Below are 18,850 nucleotides of genomic sequence, written 5' to 3'. Positions count from 1 at the left end.
AGGGGAACATACTGGGGAACATACTGGGGAACATACTGGGGAACATACTGGGGGGGCTGCAGGGGAACATACTGGGGAACATACTGGGGAACATACTGGGGTACATACTGCTGGGGCTGCAGGGGAACATACTGGGGAACATACTGGGGAACATACTGGGGTACATACTGCTGGGGCTGCAGGGGAACATACTGGGGGGGCTGCAGGGGAACATACTGGGGAACATACTGGGGAACATACTGGGGAACATACTGGGGTACATACTGCTGGGGCTGCAGGGGAACATACTGGGGAACATACTGGGGAACATACTGCTGGGGCTGCAGGGGAACATACTGGGGTACATACTGGGGTACATACTGGGGAACATACTGGGGAACATACTGGGGAACATACTGGGGGGGCTGCAGGGGAACATACTGGGGAACATACTGGGGAACATACTGGGGGGGCTGCAGGGGAACATACTGGGGGGGCTGCAGGGGAACATACTGGGGAACATACTGGGGTACATACTGGGGAACATACTGGGGAACATACTGCTGGGGCTGCAGGGGAACATACTGGGGAACATACTGGGGAACATACTGGGGAACATACTGGGGGGGCTGCAGGGGAACATACTGGGGAACATACTGGGGTACATACTGGGGGGGCTGCAGGGGAACATACTGGGGAACATACTGGGGAACATACTGGGGGGGCTGCAGGGGAACATACTGGGGAACATACTGGGGTACATACTGGGGGGGCTGCAGGGGAACATACTGGGGAACATACTGGGGAACATACTGGGGAACATACTGGGGGGGCTGCAGGGGAACATACTGGGGAACATACTGGGGAACATACTGGGGTACATACTGGGGTACATACTGCTGGGGCTGCAGGGGAACATACTGGGGAACATACTGGGGTACATACTGGGGTACATACTGCTGGGGCTGCAGGGGAACATACAGGGGAACATACTGGGGAACATACTGGGGTACATACTGCTGGGGCTGCAGGGGAACATACTGGGGAACATACTGGGGGGGCTGCAGGGGAACATACTGGGGAACATACTGGGGAACATACAGGGGAACATACTGGGGAACATACTGGGGAACATACTGGGGTACATACTGCTGGGGCTGCAGGGGAACATACTGGGGAACATACTGGGGAACATACTGGGGAACATACTGGGGAACATACTGCTGGGGCTGCAGGGGAACATACTGGGGAACATACTGGGGAACATACTGGGGGGGCTGCATGGGAACATACTGGGGAACATACTGGGGAACATACTGGGGGGGCTGCAGGGGAACATACTGGGGAACATACTGGGGAACATACTGCTGGGGCTGCAGGGGAACATACTGGGGAACATACTGGGGAACATACTGCTGGGGCTGCAGGGGAACATACTGGGGTACATACTGGGGAACATACTGGGGAACATACTGGGGAACATACTGCTGGGGCTGCAGGGGAACATACTGGGGAACATACTGGGGAACATACTGGGGGGGCTGCAGGGGAACATACTGGGGGGGCTGCAGGGGAACATACTGGGGAACATACTGGGGTACATACTGGGGTACATACTGGGGTACATACTGGGGAACATACTGGGGAACATACTGCTGGGGCTGCAGGGGAACATACTGGGGTGCATACTGGGGGAGCTGCAGGGGAACATACTGGGGAACATACTGGGGAACATACTTGGGTACATACTGGGGTACATACTGCTGGGGCTGCAGGGGAACATACAGGGGAACATACTGGGGGGGGCTGCAGGGGAACATACTGGGGAACATACTGGGGAACATACTGGGGGGGCTGCAGGGGAACATACTGGGGAACATACTGGGGTACATACTGCTGGGGCTGCAGGGGAACATACTGGGGAACATACTGGGGAACATACTGGGGTACATACTGGGGTACATACTGCTGGGGCTGCAGGGGAACATACAGGGGAACATACTGGGGGGGGCTGCAGGGGAACATACTGGGGTACATACTGGGGAACATACTGGGGGGGCTGCAGGGGAACATACTGGGGAACATACTGGGGTACATACTGCTGGGGCTGCAGGGGAACATACTGGGGAACATACTGGGGAACATACTGGGGAACATACTGGGGGGGCTGCAGGGGAAAATACTGGGGAACATACTGGGGAACATACTGGGGGGGCTGCAGGGGAACATACTGGGGAACATACTGGGGAACATACTGCTGGGGCTGCAGGGGAACATACTGGGGAACATACTGGGGTACATACTGGGGGGGCTGCAGGGGAACATACTGGGGGGGCTGCAGGGGAACATACTGGGGAACATACTGGGGTACATACTGGGGTACATACTGGGGTATATACTGGGGTACATACTGGGGTACATACTGGGGAACATACTGCTGGGGCTGCAGGGGAACATACAGGGGTGCATACTGGGGGGGCTGCAGGGGAACATACTGGGGGGGCTGCAGGGGAACATACTGGGGAACATACTGGGGTACATACTGGGGTACATACTGGGGTACATACTGGGGAACATACTGGGGAACATACTGGGGGGGCTGCAGGGGAACATACTGGGGGGGCTGCAGGGGAACATACTGGGGTACATACTGGGGTACATACTGGGGTACATACTGGGGAACATACTGGGGAACATACTGCTGGGGCTGCAGGGGAACATACAGGGGTGCATACTGGGGGGGCTGCAGGGGTGCGTGCTTATGACTAGAAGTTAAGGAAGATTTGTTGTTAACCACAACAGTCACATGATCCTATAATAATAATAATAATATGCCATTTAGCAGACGCTTTTATCCAAAGCGACTTACAGTCATGCGTGCATACATTTTTTTGTTTGTGTGTGTATGGGTGGTCCCGGGGATCGAACCCACTACCTTGGCGTTACAAGCGCCGTGCTCTACCAGCTGAGCTACAGAGGACCTATCCTGCTACAACACTGCATGACCCCATGACCCCACTCCTCCTATCTGTGTATTATACACTCTCTAAATCCTCCAATGTATTACTGTGATGTCTGTCTGGTTTTCAAGCTTGTTTTAGTGTAGGTATCTGTATCTGCTTGATTCCCCTTGCCCTGCCAGAGCCTGAGGAGTCTCCCCATCTCACTGCCAGAGCCTGAGGAGTCTCCCCATCTCACTGCCAGAGCCTGAGGAGTCTCCCCATCTCACTGCCAGAGCATGAGGAGTCTCCCCATCTCACTGCCAGAGCCTGAGGAGTCTCCCCATCTCACTGCCAGAGCCTGAGGAGTCTCCCCATCTCACTGCCAGAGCCTGAGGAGTCTCCCCATCTCACTGCCAGAGCCTGAGGAGTATCCCCATCTCACTGCCAGAGCCTGAGGAGTCTCCCCATCTCACTGCCAGAGCCTGAGGAGTATCCCCATCTCACTGTCTAGACCAGATGTCTTCATCTCTACCTCTGATGTCTAGATTGGTGTGTTAAACAAGGATTATCTTCAGCTTTATAAAGACCCCATCCATCGTACCAGTAATCTCGTTACCAGACACCAGAGTCTGGTGGACCAACGCGTCAAACTTGTCCTTCATTAGCAAATAGAAAGACAAGGAGAAGCTCCCGGTGCATAGGCATTGGCTTAATCGGCTTAATCTACCAACCAATCATCTCACACAGCACTTTCCCCCCTAACCCTGCCCTGTACGTGTCTTCCATACGTGTCTTGCTTCCATTTGGAGCCATGCCTCGCAGACGTGATTCGTTAAAATTACATAAAAAATACTTTACTCAGTAAGGTCACTCCCATAGAATTCTATGATCACTCCCACTAAGGCCAACCTTGATATCCCAGGTTTAAGAGCTGTATCCCTCCCCTCCTCCATCTCTACCACCTCACTACCTTGAATGGTTGATATCCCAGGTTTAAGTGCTGTATCCCTCCCCTCCTCCATCTCTACCACCTCACTACCTTGAATGGTTGATATCCCAGGTTTAAGAGCTGTATCCCTCCCCTCCTCCATCTCTACCACCTCACTACACTGGCTCTGACGCTCGACGACTGTGGCAGGGCTTGCAAACTATCAAATAAAAATTTTATTTGCCACATGCGCCGAATACAACAGGTGTAGACATTACAGTGAAATGCTTACTTACAAGCCCTTAACCAACAATGCAGTTTTAAGAAAATAAAAAAAAGAGTCTGGGTAGCCATGATTAGCTGTTCAGGAGTCTTATGGCTTGGGGGTAGAAGCTTCCTGATGGGCCGTCCCCTCCAAGCTCCTCAACAATGTGTAGGCAGGTAGTTTAGGATTCAAACCTTCTCAAACAGCCTAATTCATACTCTTGGAGGTGCTCCCACAATAATTTGATTTGTACCGCATACAAGGTAATGTATTGCATTCTTTCCACAATAAGACATTACCCCATTCCACTACCTTAAAAATAATAATATTAAAATAAGCTTTGATACTAACAACACAATCAGGCTTGATTAAGTTGTTTTATCTTGTAGTAATGTGGAGCCTGTATTTCCTTAACTTTATTTTAACAATACATTCATTGAATATTTGTTTTTAAATATATACAGTTTCCAGTCAAACGTTTGAACACACCTACTCATTCAATGGATTTTCTTTATTTTAACTATTTTCTACGTCGTAGAGTTATAGTGAAGACATCAAAACTATGAAATAACACATATGGAATCATGTAGTAACCAAAAAATTGTTAAACAAATCAAAATATATTTTATATTTGAGATTCTTCAAAGTAGCCACCCTTTGCCTTGATGACAGCTTTGCACACTCTTGGCATTCTCTCAACCAGCTTCACCTGGAATGCTTTTCCAACAGTCTTGGAGTTCCCACATATGCTGAGCACTTGTTGGCTGCTTTTCCTTCACTCTGCGGTCCAACTCATCCCAAACCATCTCAATTGGGTTGAGGTCGGAGGATTGTGGAGGCCAGGTCATCTGATGCAGCACTCCATCACTCTCCTTCTTGGTAAAATAGCCCTTACATAGCCTGGAGGTGTGTTTTGGGTCATTGTCCTGTTGAAAAACAAATGATAGTCCCACTAAGCCCAAACCAGATGGGATGGCGTATCACTGCAGAATGCTGTTGTAGCCATGCTGGTTAAGTGTGCCTTGAATTCTAAATAAATCACAGACAGTGTCACCAACAAAGCACCCCCACACCATCACACCTCCTCCTCCATGCTTCACGGTGGGAAATACACATGCGGAGATCATCAGTTCACTTACTCTGCATCTCACAAAGACACAGCGGTTGGAACCAAAAATCTCAAATTTGGACTCCAGACCAAAGGACAGATTTCCACCGGTCTAATGTCCATTGCTCGTGTTTCTTGGCCCAAGCAGGTCTCTTCTTCTTATTGGTGTCCTTTAGTAGTGGTTTCTTTGCAGTAATTCGACCATGAAGGCCTGATTCACACAATCCCCTCTGAACAGTTGATGTTGAGATGTGTCTGTTACTTGAACTCTGGAAGCACTTATTTGGGCTGCATTTTCTGAGGCTGGTAACTCTAATGAACTTATCCTCTGCAGCAGAGGTAACTCTGGGTCTTCCATTCCTGTGGCGATCCTCATGAGAGCCAGTTTCATCATAGCGCTTGATGGTTTGGATTCGTGGTCCTCTGTAGCTCAGCTGGTAGAGCACGGCGCTTGTAACGCCAAGGTAGTGGGTTCGATCCCCGGGACCACCCATACACAAAAATATATGCACGCATGACTGTAAGTCGCTTTGGATAAAAGCGTCTGCTAAATGGCATATTATTATATTATATTATTATGGTTTTTGCGACTGCACTTGAAGAAACTTTCAAAGTTCTTCAGATTTTGCGGATTGACTGACCTTCATGTCTTAAAGTAATGATGGACTGTCGTTTCTCTTTGATTATTTGATCTGTTCTTGCCGTAATATGGACTTGGTCTTTTACCAAATAAGGCTATCTTCTGTATTACATTTTAGTCATTTAGCAGACACTCTTATCCAGAGCGACTTACAGTTTACTCTATAGAGCTGAGTGATTAACCAAAATGTCCGTTATTTTTCATTTTTTAAACAACTAATTGACCAACATAGGTTCAATTATTTGAATGTGCAGTTAGTTTCTCTATAGATAAATCAGATCAAGCCCGAACTGTGCGATGTTGTAGTTTCCAACAGGCCAATATTCTACATAGTTTAGCGCAGAGAGAACGGACAGAAGAATGAGTGATGGAGAGTCGCTTCGCGAGGCATCTCTACCTGAAAATACATGATCTAAGGAAAATGTATGGAGTAAAAAATACAGTGGGGAAAAAATGTATTTAGTCAGCCACCAATTGTGCAAGTTCTCCCACTTAAAAAGATGAGAGAGGCCTGTAATATTCATCATAGGTACACGTCAACTATGACAGACAAACTGAGAAAAAAAATCCTGAAAATCACATTGTAGGATTTTTAATGAATTTATTTGCAAATTATGGTGGAAAATAAGTATTTGGTCAATAACAAAAGTTACTCAATACTTTGTTATATACCCTTTGATGGCAATGACACAGGTCAAACGTTTTCTGTAAGTCTTCACAAGGTTTTCACACACTGTTGCTGGTATTTTGGCCCATTCCTCCATGCAGATCTCCTCTAGAGCAGTGATGTTTTGGGGCTGTCGCTGGGCAACACGGACTTTCAACTCCCTCCAAAGATTTTCTATGGGGTTGAGATCTGGAGACTGGCTAGGCCACTCCAGGACCTTGAAATGCTTCTTACGAAGCCACTCCTTCGTTGCCCGGGCAGTGTGTTTGGGATCATTGTCATGCTGAAAGACCCAGCCACGTTTCATCTTCAATGCCCTTGCTGATGGAAGGAGGTTTTCACTCAAAATCTCACGATACATGGCCCCATTCATTCTTTCCTTTACACGGATCAGTCGTCCTGGTCCCTTTGCAGAAAAACAGCCCCAAAGCATGATGTTTCCACCCCCATGCTTCACAGTAGGTATGGTGTTCTTTGGATGCAACTCAGCATTCTTTGTCCTCCAAACACGACGAGTTGAGTTTTTACCAAAAAGTTCTATTTTGGTTTCATCTGACCATATGACATTCTCCCAATCCTCTTCTGGATCATTCAAATGCACTCTAGCAAACTTCAGACGGGCCTGGACATGTACTGGCTTAAGCAGGGGGACACGTCTGCACTGCAGGATTTGAGTCCCTGGCGGCGTAGTGTGTTACTGATTGTAGGCTTTGTTACTTTGGTCCCAGCTCTCTGCAGGTCATTCACTAGGTCCCCCCGTGTGGTTCTGGGATTTTTGCTCACCGTTCTTGTGATCATTTTGACCCAACGGGGTGAGATCTTGCGTGGAGCCCCAGATCGAGGGAGATTATCAGTGGTCTTGTATGTCTTCCATTTCCTAATAATTGCTCCCACAGTTGATTTCTTCAAACCAAGCTGCTTACCTATTGCATATTCAGTCTTCCCAGCCTGGTGCAGGTCTACAATTTTGTTTCTGGTGTCCTTTGACAGCTCTTTGGTCTTGGCCATAGTGGAGTTTGGAGTGTGACTGTTTGAGGTTGTGGACAGGTGTCTTTTATACTGATAACAAGTTCAAACAGGTGCCATTAATACAGGTAACGAGTGGAGGACAGAGGAGCCTCTTAAAGAAGAAGTTACAGGTCTGTGAGAGCCAGAAATCTTGCTTGTTTGTAGGTGACTAAATACTTATTTTCCACCATAATTTGCAAATAAATTCATTAAAAATCCTACAATGTGATTTTCTGGATTTTTTCTCTCTCAATTTGTCTGTCATAGTTGACGTGTACCCATGATGAAAATTACAGGCCTCTCTCATCTTTTTAAGTGGGAGAACTTGCACAATTGGTGGCTGACTAAATACTTTTTTTCCCCACTGTACATGATCTAAATGATTGATAGTTGGTATTCAGCAGTCATAAAAGTCTGCCTTATTTACTTTGAAGAACTACTAAAATAGTGAGTCTGTCAGACAGCAGCTCTATAGAGATGACTTGGAATTAAATAAAGTATTCAAATAAAACATATTTTATTAAACTAATGTAAATAAATGATGGTTAATAAGTGATAGGCAGTAATGGGCGGTCACTGTGTTGTTACGGCAATCAACCCACAATGCATAGTGCATTTTTAATGTTGAAAATAATTATCGAAACTGAAAACCGTGACTATTTTTTTATAATCACACCGAAACAAACCTCAAAAAGCACTAATCGCTCAACACTAGTACCGCTAGACTAAGACCAACCTCCAGCACGACTGCCATTTCAAATGACATGTCAGGAAATTACAGCAGATAGTTCATTGCCCCTAAAATTGTCCAGAATATTGACATGTTTTACGTTTTCATGTTTGTTTTCAAATGACGGCCCCTTTTGTACTTGAAATCTGTCTCGGTACATTGGGTCTTGGATTGGATCTCAAGGAGTTGGGTCTTGGTCTGGGGAGTTCCGGTCTTGACTTCCATCTGTGGTTCCAACTGACACACTCGCCTATGGGGTGTTGTCTGGGTTTTTCATGCACAATTCACGGCGGCCCACTCCGGTCTCCATTTCCTCTTTCACAGGCTGAGGCTGTGCTGATCTTGTTTCCCTTTGATATCTCTATTCCCTTTAAGCTCTTTGTTTTGTTCTGGGCTCGGTGAGGGATGGAGAGGATCCTTTGTTTTGTTCTGGGCTCGGTGAGGGATGGAGAGGATCCTTTGTTTTGTTCTGGGCTCGGTGAGGGATGGAGAGGATCCTTTGTTTTGTTCTGGGCTCGGTGAGGGATGGAGAGGATCCTTTGTTTTGTTCTGGGCTCGGTGAGGGATGGAGAGGATCCTTTGTTTTGTTCTGGGCTCGGTGAGGGATGGAGAGGATCCTTTGTTTTGTTCTGGGCTCGGTGAGGGATGGAGAGGATCCTTTGTTTTGTTCTGGGCTCGGTGAGGGATGGAGAGGATCCTTTGTTTTGTTCTGGGCTCGGTGAGGGATGGAGAGGATCCTTTGTTTTGTTCTGGGCTCGGTGAGGGATGGAGAGGATCCTTTGTTTTGTTCTGGGCTCGGTGAGGGATGGAGAGGATCCTTTGTTTTGTTCTGGGCTCGGTGAGGGATGGAGAGGATCCTTTGTTTTGTTCTGGGCTCGGTGAGGGATGGAGAGGATCCTTTGTTTTGTTCTGGGCTCGGTGAGGGATGGAGAGGATCCTTTGTTTTGTTCTGGGCTCGGTGAGGGATGGAGAGGATCCTTTGTTTTGTTCTGGGCTCGGTGAGGGATGGAGAGGATCCTTTGTTTTGTTCTGGGCTCGGTGAGGGATGGAGAGGATCCTTTGTTTTGTTCTGGGCTCGGTGAGGGATGGAGAGGATCCTTTGTTTTGTTCTGGGCTCGGTGAGGGATGGAGAGGATCCTTTGTTTTGTTCTGGGCTCGGTGAGGGATGGAGAGGATCCTTTGTTTTGTTCTGGGCTCGGTGAGGGATGGAGAGGATCCTTTGTTTTGTTCTGGGCTCGGTGAGGGATGGAGAGGATCCTTTGTTTTGTTCTGGGCTCGGTGAGGGATGGAGAGGATCCTTTGACGGCTTGCCAGTAATGAAGTGTACGCTGCATACCCTTGCATTTGACGTTGGCGTCCAACCACCTCGTTTTACAGCAAGTATCCATGTATCCATGGAAATCTATACGTTTTAATTTCTGTCAATAGGTTTGTTCCCGATTGTCGGGAGCACCCTACAACCGAACAACATTGTCCAAAGCTTTTTACTCTCTGCATGACCCGAAATGTCATAATATTACTAGCCTAATTCTAGGAGTTAGCTAGATAGATTATTAGACTTTCTTTAGCTGTTGGTTTACATTCGCACCGGAAGCTGTATACCCCCCCTACCTTGTCACAACACAACTGATTGGCTCAAACGCATTAAGAAGGAAAGAAATTCCACAAATGAACTTTTATAAGGCCCACCTGTTAATTGAAATGCATTCCAGGTGACTACCTCATGAAGCTGGTTGAGAGAATGCCAATATTGTGCATGCCTGTCATCAAGGCAAAGGGGTGGCTACTGTTTATCACTTTTTTGGTTACTACATGATTCCATGTGTGTTATTTCATGGTTTTGATGTCTTCACTATTATTCTACAATGTAAAAAAAAAAAAAAAAGTAAAAATAATGAACAACCCTGGAATGAGTAGTTGTGTCCAATCTTTTGAATGGTACTGTATTTCATAACATATTTTTTTGGTCAATAGGTACCCAATTTAACAACAGGAGGTGGCGTGTTCGACACAGTCACTCATGTAGATATGGACATCTATAGAGCATTCCTGATTTCTGTAACGGTGTAATATTGACTTTTCCTTGTTTTTCTATCCAGACTTTTTTAGGGATCTCCGGTCCCCACGAGGAATAACACACAGCCAGCCTAAATGCTTCTACCATCAGAGGAGTGGAAATGAATGTTTTCACAACTCTGTCTCTCTCTCTCTCATCTCTGCCCCCCCCGTTCTCCAGATGACCAACGTGATGGTACCCTTCATGTTTAAGTATGCTGTGGACGAGCTGAATGGACTGTCAGGACACATGTTGAACCTGAGCGATGCCCCCAGCACTGTTGCTACCATGGCAACTGCTGTTCTGATTGGCTGTAAGTCACACACACGCTTTTCTACACAAACTAGAAAGACACAAAACATTTTTTATTTTAATATTTTGAACAGAATATTGTTGTCACAGTCCAGGAGTTAATATAGAATCTATCTGGGGTAGGGAACCATTAAACAACAAGTGTATCAAACTTAGTGTTGGCTCTGTGTCCCGACTTCTCTGCTCTGTTCTCCTCTCCTCTCTGTTCTCCTCTCTGCTCTGTTCTCCTCTCCTCTCTGTTCTCCTCTCTGCTCTGTTCTCCTCTCTGCTCTGTTCTCCTCTATGCTCTGTTCTCCTCTATGCTCTGTTCTCTGCTCTGTTCTCCTCTCTGTTCTCCTCTCTGTTCTCCTCTCTGCTCTGTTCTCCTCTCTGTTCTCTTCTCCTCTCTGTTCTCCTCTCTGCTCTGTTCTCCTCTCTGTTCTCTTCTCCTCTCTGTTCTCCTCTCCGCTCTGTTCTCTTCTCCTCTCTGTTCTCCTCCTCTCTGTTCTCCTCTCTGCTCTGTTCTCCTCTCTGCTCTGTTCTCCTCTCCGCTCTGTTCTCCTCTCTGCTCTGTTCTCTTCTCTGTTCTCCTCTCCGCTCTGTTCTCCGCTCTGTTCTCCTCTCTTTTCTCCTCTCTGCTCTGTTCTCCTCTATGCTCTGTTCTCTGTTCTCTTCTCCTCTCTGTTCTCCTCTCTGTTCTCCTCTCTGTTCTCTTCTCTGCTCTCTTCTCCTCTCTGTTCTCCTCTCTGTTCTCCTCTCTGCTCTGTTCTCCTCTCTGCTCTGTTCTCTTCTCCTCTCTGTTCTCCTCTCCGCTCTGTTCTCTTCTCCTCTCTGTTCTCCTCCTCTCTGTTCTCCTCTCTGCTCTGTTCTCCTCTCTGCTCTGTTCTCCTCTCTGCTCTGTTCTCCTCTCTGTTCTGTTCTCCTCTCTGCTCTGTTCTCCTCTCTGCTCTGTTCTCCTCTCTGCTCTGTTCTCCTCTCCGCTCTGTTCTCCTCTCTGCTCTGTTCTCCTCTCTGTTCTCCTCTCTGCTCTGTTCTCCTCTCTGTTCTGTTCTCCTCTCTGCTCTGTTCTCCTCTCTGCTCTGTTCTCCTCTCTGCTCTGTTCTCCTCTCTGCTCTGTTCTCCTCTCTGCTCTGTTCTCCTCTCCGCTCTGTTCTCCTCTCTGCTCTGTTCTCCTCTCTGCTCTGTTCTCCTCTCTGCTCTGTTCTCCTCTCTGCTCTGTTCTCCTCTCTGCTCTGTTCTCCGCTCTGTTCTCCTCTCCGCTCTGTTCTCCTCTCTGCTCTGTTCTCCTCTCTGTTCTCCTCTCTGCTCTGTTCTCCTCTCTGTTCTCCTCTCTGCTCTGTTCTCTGCTCTGCTCTGTTCTCCTCTCTTTTCTCCTCTCTGCTCTGTTCTCCTCTCTGCTCTGTTCTCCTCTCTGCTCTGTTCTCCTCTATGCTCTGTTCTCCTCTCTGTTCTCCTCTCTGCTCTCTTCTCCTCTCTGTTCTCCTCTCTGCTCTGTTCTCCTCTCTGTTCTCCTCTCTGCTCTGTTCTCCTCTCTGTTCTCCTCTCTGCTCTGTTCTCCTCTCTGCTCTGTTCTCCTCTATGCTCTGTTCTCCTCTATGCTCTGTTCTCCTCTCTGTTCTCTTCTCTGCTCTCTTCTCCTCTCTGTTCTCCTCTCTGTTCTCCTCTCTGCTCTGTTCTCCTCTCTGCTCTGTTCTCTTCTCCTCTCTGTTCTCCTCTCCGCTCTGTTCTCTTCTCCTCTCTGTTCTCCTCCTCTCTGTTCTCCTCTCTGCTCTGTTCTCCTCTATGCTCTGTTCTCCTCTATGCTCTGTTCTGCTCTGTTCTCTGCTCTGTTCTCCTCTCTGCTCTGTTCTCCTCTCTGCTCTGTTCTCCTCTCTGCTCTGTTCTCCTCTCTGTTCTCCTCTCTGCTCTGTTCTCCTCTCTGCTCTGTTCTCCTCTCTGCTCTGTTCTCCTCTCTGTTCTCCTCTCTGCTCTGCTCTGTTCTCCTCTCTGCTCTGTTCTCCTCTCTGTTCTCCTCTCTGCTCTGTTCTCCTCTCTGTTCTCCTCTATGCTCTGTTCTCCTCTATACTCTGTTCTCCTCTCTGCTCTGTTCTCCTCTCTGCTCTGTTCTCCTCTCTGTTCTCCTCTCTGCTCTGTTCTCCTCTCCGCTCTGTTCTCCTCTCTGCTCTGTTCTCCTCTCTGCTCTGCTCTGTTCTCCTCTCTGCTCTGTTCTCCTCTCTGCTCTGTTCTCCTCTCTGCTCTGTTCTCCTCTCTGCTCTGCTCTGTTCTCCTCTCTGCTCTGTTCTGCATGATTGTAGTGGGATTACTAACACGTTATTTGAAGTCGCTATGTGGATTTGACGTCATTAGCTAATGTGGTGACAACGATGTAGGCTGTGATTTACATTTATAATATGTAGGTTTGGCTTGGAAAGGTAGGGAGGGAGGGAGAAAAGAGGTGGTAGGGAGGAGGGAGGGAAAGAGGTGGTAGGAGGGGGGAGGGAGGTGGTAGGGAGGAGGGAGGGAAAGAGGTGGTAGGGAGGAGGGAGGGAGGGAGGGAAAGAGATGGTGGGAGGGAGGGGAGGGAGGGAGGAAAAGAGGGAGGTGGTAGGGAGGAGGGAGGGAAAGAGGTGGTAGGAGGGGGGGAGGGAGGGAGGGAAAGAGGTGGTGGGAGGGGGAAAGAGGTGGTAGGAAGGAGGGGTGGGGAGAGGTGGTAGGGAGGAGGAGGGAGGGAGGAAAAGAGGTGGTAGGGAGGGGGAGGGAGGGAGGGAAAGAGGTGGTGGGAGGGAGGGCAGGGAGGGAGGGGAAGAGGTGGTAGGAAGGGGGAGGGAGGGAGGGAAAGAGGTGGGAGGGAGGGAGGGAGGAAAAGAGTTGGTAGGGAGGGAGGAAGAGGTGGTGGGGAGGGGGATGGGGAGGAAGGGAGGAAAAGAGGAGATAGGGAGGGAGGGAAGAGAGGAGGTGGGGAGGGAGGGAAGAGAGGAGGTGGGGAGGGAGGGAGGGAGGAAAAGAGGTGGGAGGAAGGGGGAGGGAGGGAGGAAAGGAGGTGGTGGGGAGGGGGGAAATTAGGAGGAAAAGGGGAGGGGGATAAAGAGGTGGGGGGATGGAGGGAGGGAGGAAAAGGGGTGGTAGGGAGGAAATGAGGGAGCGGAGATAGGGTGGGAGGGAGGGATATGGGAGGGGAGCAGAGAGAGAGAAAAGTTGTAGAACCCATTGCCCTTTATGGTTGTGAGGTCTGGGGTCCGCTCACCAACCAAGAATTCACAAAATGGGAAAAACACAAAATTGACTCTGCATGCAGAATTCTGCTAAAATATACTCTGTGTACAACATAAAACACCAAATAATGGATGCAGAGCAGAATTAGGACGATATCCGCTAATGATCAAAATCCAGAAAAGAGCCGTTAAATTCTACAACCACTTAAAAGGAAGCGATCCCCAAACCTTTCGTAACAAAGCCATCACCTACAGAGAGATGTCTTAACAAAATGCTCCACTATGCAAGTAACCATTTCAATAGAATGTTCATGATGTCACTGCGACAATAATAAATATGCAGCCGGAGTCCAACGAGAGCGGATAGAAATTCAGTGCTTTAACTAATTATGACAAATGTTAAGAAAATGTTAAGCAATGTAGTATAGTAATGACTTTTCAAATAAATTAGGTTACACGTTATGTTGGCTGACAATTTGTTAGCTACGCTATCCTTACGAACCGCATAGCATTACAGCAGTATGTACCGGTATGTTAGCTAGCTACCTAACGTTAGTTGGCTACTAATACATGGAACTTGCCAGTATATTAACTATATGCTATCTAACTAACTACCCAACGTTTATTGACTTGATTATTCACGTCATTCTTAGCTAAGTGGTATAGTCGTTATGCGTTCTCATTTTACATTTTTACATTTTAGTTATTTAGCAGACGCTCTTATCCAGAGCGACTTACAGGAGCAATTAGGGTTAAGTGCCTTGCTCAAGGGCACATCGACAGATTTTTCACCTAGTCGGCTCGGGGATTAGAACCAGCGCCCTTTCGGTTACTGGCACAACGCTCTTAACCACGCTACCTGCCGCCCGTTCTCAATGGACATAGTTAATTCTGGCCATCTACTCTGATTTCAGAGCGCTCTCGTCTGAGTGTGCCAGATCGCAGAATAACTGACGAATTTTCGAACGCTCAACACCTGTTGAATATGGCCGGTGTCAGTAAACATTGGGGAAAAAAGCATCATTAAATTGTTGCCAGCAGCACAGTTGCAGTCCCCAACGCTCTGGATAACATGAAAACAGCCTAACCAGCTCTGCTAGAGCGAGTAAAATGGACAGAGTGAGGTGTTCTCTCATTAGTGTCTGGAAGTAGCTAGCAAGCTAGCCAACGTTAGCCAGTTAGCTTGGGTGCTTGACTGCTGTTGTGCGGTCAGAACGCTCGGATCAACCCTACTCCTCGGCCAGAGCGTCCAGTGTGCGCTCCGGAGAGCGAAAAAGCTCTGAATTTACGAACTGACAATCTGACAACGCTCTGAATTTATGGGCGGGGCTATAGTTTAAGAGGGTGTGAACGATGCTGAATGGGTGTAGACAAAGAAGAGCTCTCCAGTAGGTACCAAAACATTCAAAGGCCATTTTCTCAAAAGTGAGGTTACAAGTTTATCAACTTTCAAAGCAGAGTTACTTTCCCATTGTTCCTCAACTGCAGTGTATGATATACCATTTTCTAGCTCGGAGTCTCTACTTTTATCCAATGTAAAAAACACTATTTCAGATTTTGCTACATAAGACGGAATCGAGCCGGTCTGGTCTGAAACGCAGTGGTCTAAGGCACTGCATCGCAGTGCTAGCTGTGCCACTAGAGATCCTGGTTCGAATCCAGGCTCTGTCGTAGCCGGCCGCAGCCGGGAGACCCATGGGGCGGCGCACAATTGGCCCAGCGTCGTCCAGGGTAGGGGAGGGAATGGCAGGCAGGGATGTAGCTCAGTTGATAGAGCATGGCATTTGCAACGCCAGGGTTGTGGGTTCGTTTCCCACGGGGGGCCAGTATGAAAATAATAATGTATGCACTAACTGTAAGTGGCTCTGGATAAGAGCGTCTGCTAAATGACGTAAATGTAAATGTAAACAGTCTCGTCTCTGATAAATTCAGGCTATATTTGTCAGCCATGTCCATTTGAACCAGACCTGGGTCTTAATAGTATTTGTTTATTTTTTCAAATACTTGAGGTTCACTTGATTTGACTTGCCTAGTACAATCAGCTCAATGGATGTCAATGTTAGTCTGTCTGTGATTTACTATAAAGGCTGGTCCTTGCCTAGTACAATCAGCTCAATGGATGTCAATGTTAGTCTGTCTGTGATTTACTATAAAGGCTGGTCCTTGTCTCCGTTGAGCTCCGCCCCGATGCAGCCAAAGCCCTGATGAAATCCTCTCTTTCTTGTCCCAGACGGTGTGTCCCGTGCCGGTTCGGCCCTCTTCAACGAGCTGCGTAACGCCGTGTTCGGGAAGGTGGCCCAGAATTCCATCCGCCGCATTGCCAAGAACGTGTTCCTGCATCTCCACAGCCTGGACCTGGGCTTCAATCAATCAATCAATCAATCAATTTTATTTTATATAGCCCTTCTTACATCAGCTAATATCTCGAAGTGCTGTACAGAAACCCAGCCTAAAACCCCAAACAGCTAGTAATGCAGGTGTAGAAGCACGGTGGCTAGGAAAAACTCCCTAGAAAGGCAAAACCTAGGAAGAAACCTAGAGAGGAACCAGGCTATGAGGGGTGGCCAGTCCTCTTCTGGCTGTGCCGGGTGGAGATTATAACAGAACCATGCCAAGATGTTCAAAAATGTTCATAAGTGACAAGCATGGTCAAATAATAATCAGGAATAAATCTCAGTTGGCTTTTCATAGCCGATCATTAGAGTTTAAAACAGCAGGTCTGGGACAGGTAGGGGTTCCATAACCGCAGGCAGAACAGTTTAAACTGGAATAGCAGCAAGGCCAGGCGGACTGGGGATAGCAAGGAGTCACCACGGCCGGTAGTCCCGACGTATGGTCCTAGGGCTCAGGTCTCTCAGTTGGCTTTTCATAGCCGATCATTTAGAGTTGAAAACAGCAGGTCTGGGACAGGTAGGGGTTTCGTAGCCGCAGGCAGAACAGTTGAAACTGGAATAGCAGCAAGGCCAGGCGGACTGGGGGCAGCAGGGTGTCATCATGCCCGGTAGGCTTCCACCTGTCTCGCCAGACGGGGGCGCTGTCTAAGGCTATTGACAGGGGCACCAGGGGCATCTCCTTCGTCCTCTCTGCTATTGTCTTCAACCTGGGACCCACCGTGTTGGAGATGGGGCTGGTCTCTGCTATCCTGGTGGGTAGAGTCACCCTGCCGCCACATGTCCGTACTCTATACCACTATATATGGTGAACATTAGTCTGTCAGTTTGACAGTAGAGTAGGAGAATATATCACTGTACTGTACTAACCCTAACCCTGTACTGATGACTGGGAATACAAAATCTTAACAACTTGGACGTGCTCACATTTCGTGGCTCAACCCCAGGGCGTGGCTCAACCCCAGGGCGTGGCTCAACCCCAGGGCGTGGCTCAACCCCAGGGCGTGGCTCAACCCCAGGGCGTGGCTCAACCCCAGGGCGTGGCTCAACCCCAGGGCGTGGCTCAACCCCAGGGCGTGGCTCAACCCCAGGGCGTGGCTCAACCCCAGGGCGTGGCTCAACCCCAGGGGAGGGTCCGGGTGGGCATTCTGCCTCGGGGGCGTGGCTCAAATTACACCAATTACACCGTAGTTGATCCTTACGTTTCTCGATTGTCGTAGGGAAAAAATGCAGACGCTTTATAAGTTAATACATGATTATGTGCAAAAATATTAGCGACTCAGAATATGGTTGGGCAGACGTGGACAATGTGTTCTCCGTTTTGTTCTGCGACCCACAAGCCTCTTGGGACTCGTCTGAAGTCATTACAGCCGATCCAACTTCTGTCTGTAGCGTCCCAACAGTTTGAACATATTGCACACTAATATCTCATGAACATGTACATGTTGGTTGTTTTGCTCTAGGACGCCCACAGGCCTCACAAGACTTGTCTGAAGGTCCCCCGGTACCAGTTAAAAAAAAATATCGAAGTACTACATGACCAAATGTATGTGGACACCTGCTCGTCCAACCGCTCATTCCAAAATCATGGGCATTAATATGGAGTTGGTCCCCCCCCCCCCCCCTTTGCTGCTATAACAGCCTCCACTCTTCTGGGAAGGCTTTCCACTAGATGTTGGAACATTGCTGCTGGGACTTGCTTCCATTCAGCCACAAGAGCATTAGTGAGGTCGGGCACTGATGTTGGGCGATTAGGCCTGGCTCACAGTCGGCGTTCCAATTCATCCCAAAGGTGTTCGATGGGGTTGAGGTCAGTGCTCTATGCAGGCCAGTCGAGTTCTTCCACACCGATCTAGACAAACCATTTCTGTATGGACCTCTTTGTGCATTGTCATGCTGAAACATGAAAGGGCCTTCCCCAAACTGTTGCCACAATGTTGGAAGCACAGAATCGTCTAGAATGTCATTGTATGCTGTAGCGTTAAGATTTCCCTTCACTGGAACTAAGGGGCCTAGCCTGAACCATGAAAAACAGACCCAGACCATTATTCCTCCTCCACCGAACTTTAGTTGGCACTATGCATTGGGGAAGGTAGCGTTCTCCTGGCATCCGCCAAACCCAGATTCGTCCGTCGGACTGCCAGATGGTGAAGCGTGATTCATCACTCCACAGAATGCGTTTCCACTGCTCCATAGTCCAATGGCAGCGAGCTTTACACACAGCCATTTTATCCATGACAATTTGAATGCACAGAAACACCGTGACGAGATCCTGAAGCCCATTGTCGTACGATTCATCCGCCGCCATCACCTCGTGTACAGATCCTTGCGACATGGGGCCGTGCATTATCATGCAGAAACATGAGGTGATGGTAGTGGATGAATGGTACGACAATGGGCCTCAGGATCTCCCTGGGTTAAAGGAACCTGGAGTCTCCCTGGGTTAAAGGAACCTGGAGTCTCCCTGGGTTAAAGGAACCTTCTCCCTGGGTTAAAGGAACCTGGAGTCTCCCTGGGTTAAAGGAACCTTCTCCCTGGGTTAAAGGAACCTGGAGTCTCCCTGGGTTAAAGGAACCTGGAGTCTCCCTGGGTTAAAGGAACCTGGAGTCTCCCTGGGTTAAAGGAACCTGGAGTCTCCCTGGGTTAAAGGAACCT

At 48.3% G+C, this 18,850-nt stretch overlaps 1 protein-coding gene across 1 annotated transcript in view; it reads left to right on the top strand.

The window, feature by feature from the left end:
* Positions 1 to 17,334, top strand: part of LOC311117658 (iron-sulfur clusters transporter ABCB7, mitochondrial-like) — a gene marked incomplete at its 3' end in the record, with an annotated part of 34,416 nt that extends 17,082 nt beyond the window's left edge. Inside the window, exons 5-8 of the mRNA XM_084192591.1 lie at positions 10,504 to 10,636; positions 16,036 to 16,164; positions 16,811 to 16,950; positions 17,143 to 17,334. Of these exons, the coding sequence (XP_084048717.1) occupies positions 10,504 to 10,636; positions 16,036 to 16,164; positions 16,811 to 16,950; positions 17,143 to 17,334 (594 nt within the window). The remainder of the gene's footprint in view (positions 1 to 10,503; positions 10,637 to 16,035; positions 16,165 to 16,810; positions 16,951 to 17,142) is intronic.
* Between the last annotated feature and the right edge of the window lie 1,516 nt (positions 17,335 to 18,850).

This window comes from Coregonus lavaretus, assembly GCF_964263955.1.
Source record: "Coregonus lavaretus genome assembly, contig: HAP1_SCAFFOLD_3036, whole genome shotgun sequence".
NCBI classification, from domain to species: Eukaryota; Metazoa; Chordata; class Actinopteri; order Salmoniformes; family Salmonidae; genus Coregonus; species Coregonus lavaretus.
Note: the sequence above shows the minus strand (reverse complement) of the source record. Positions and strands in the feature narration are given on the sequence as shown.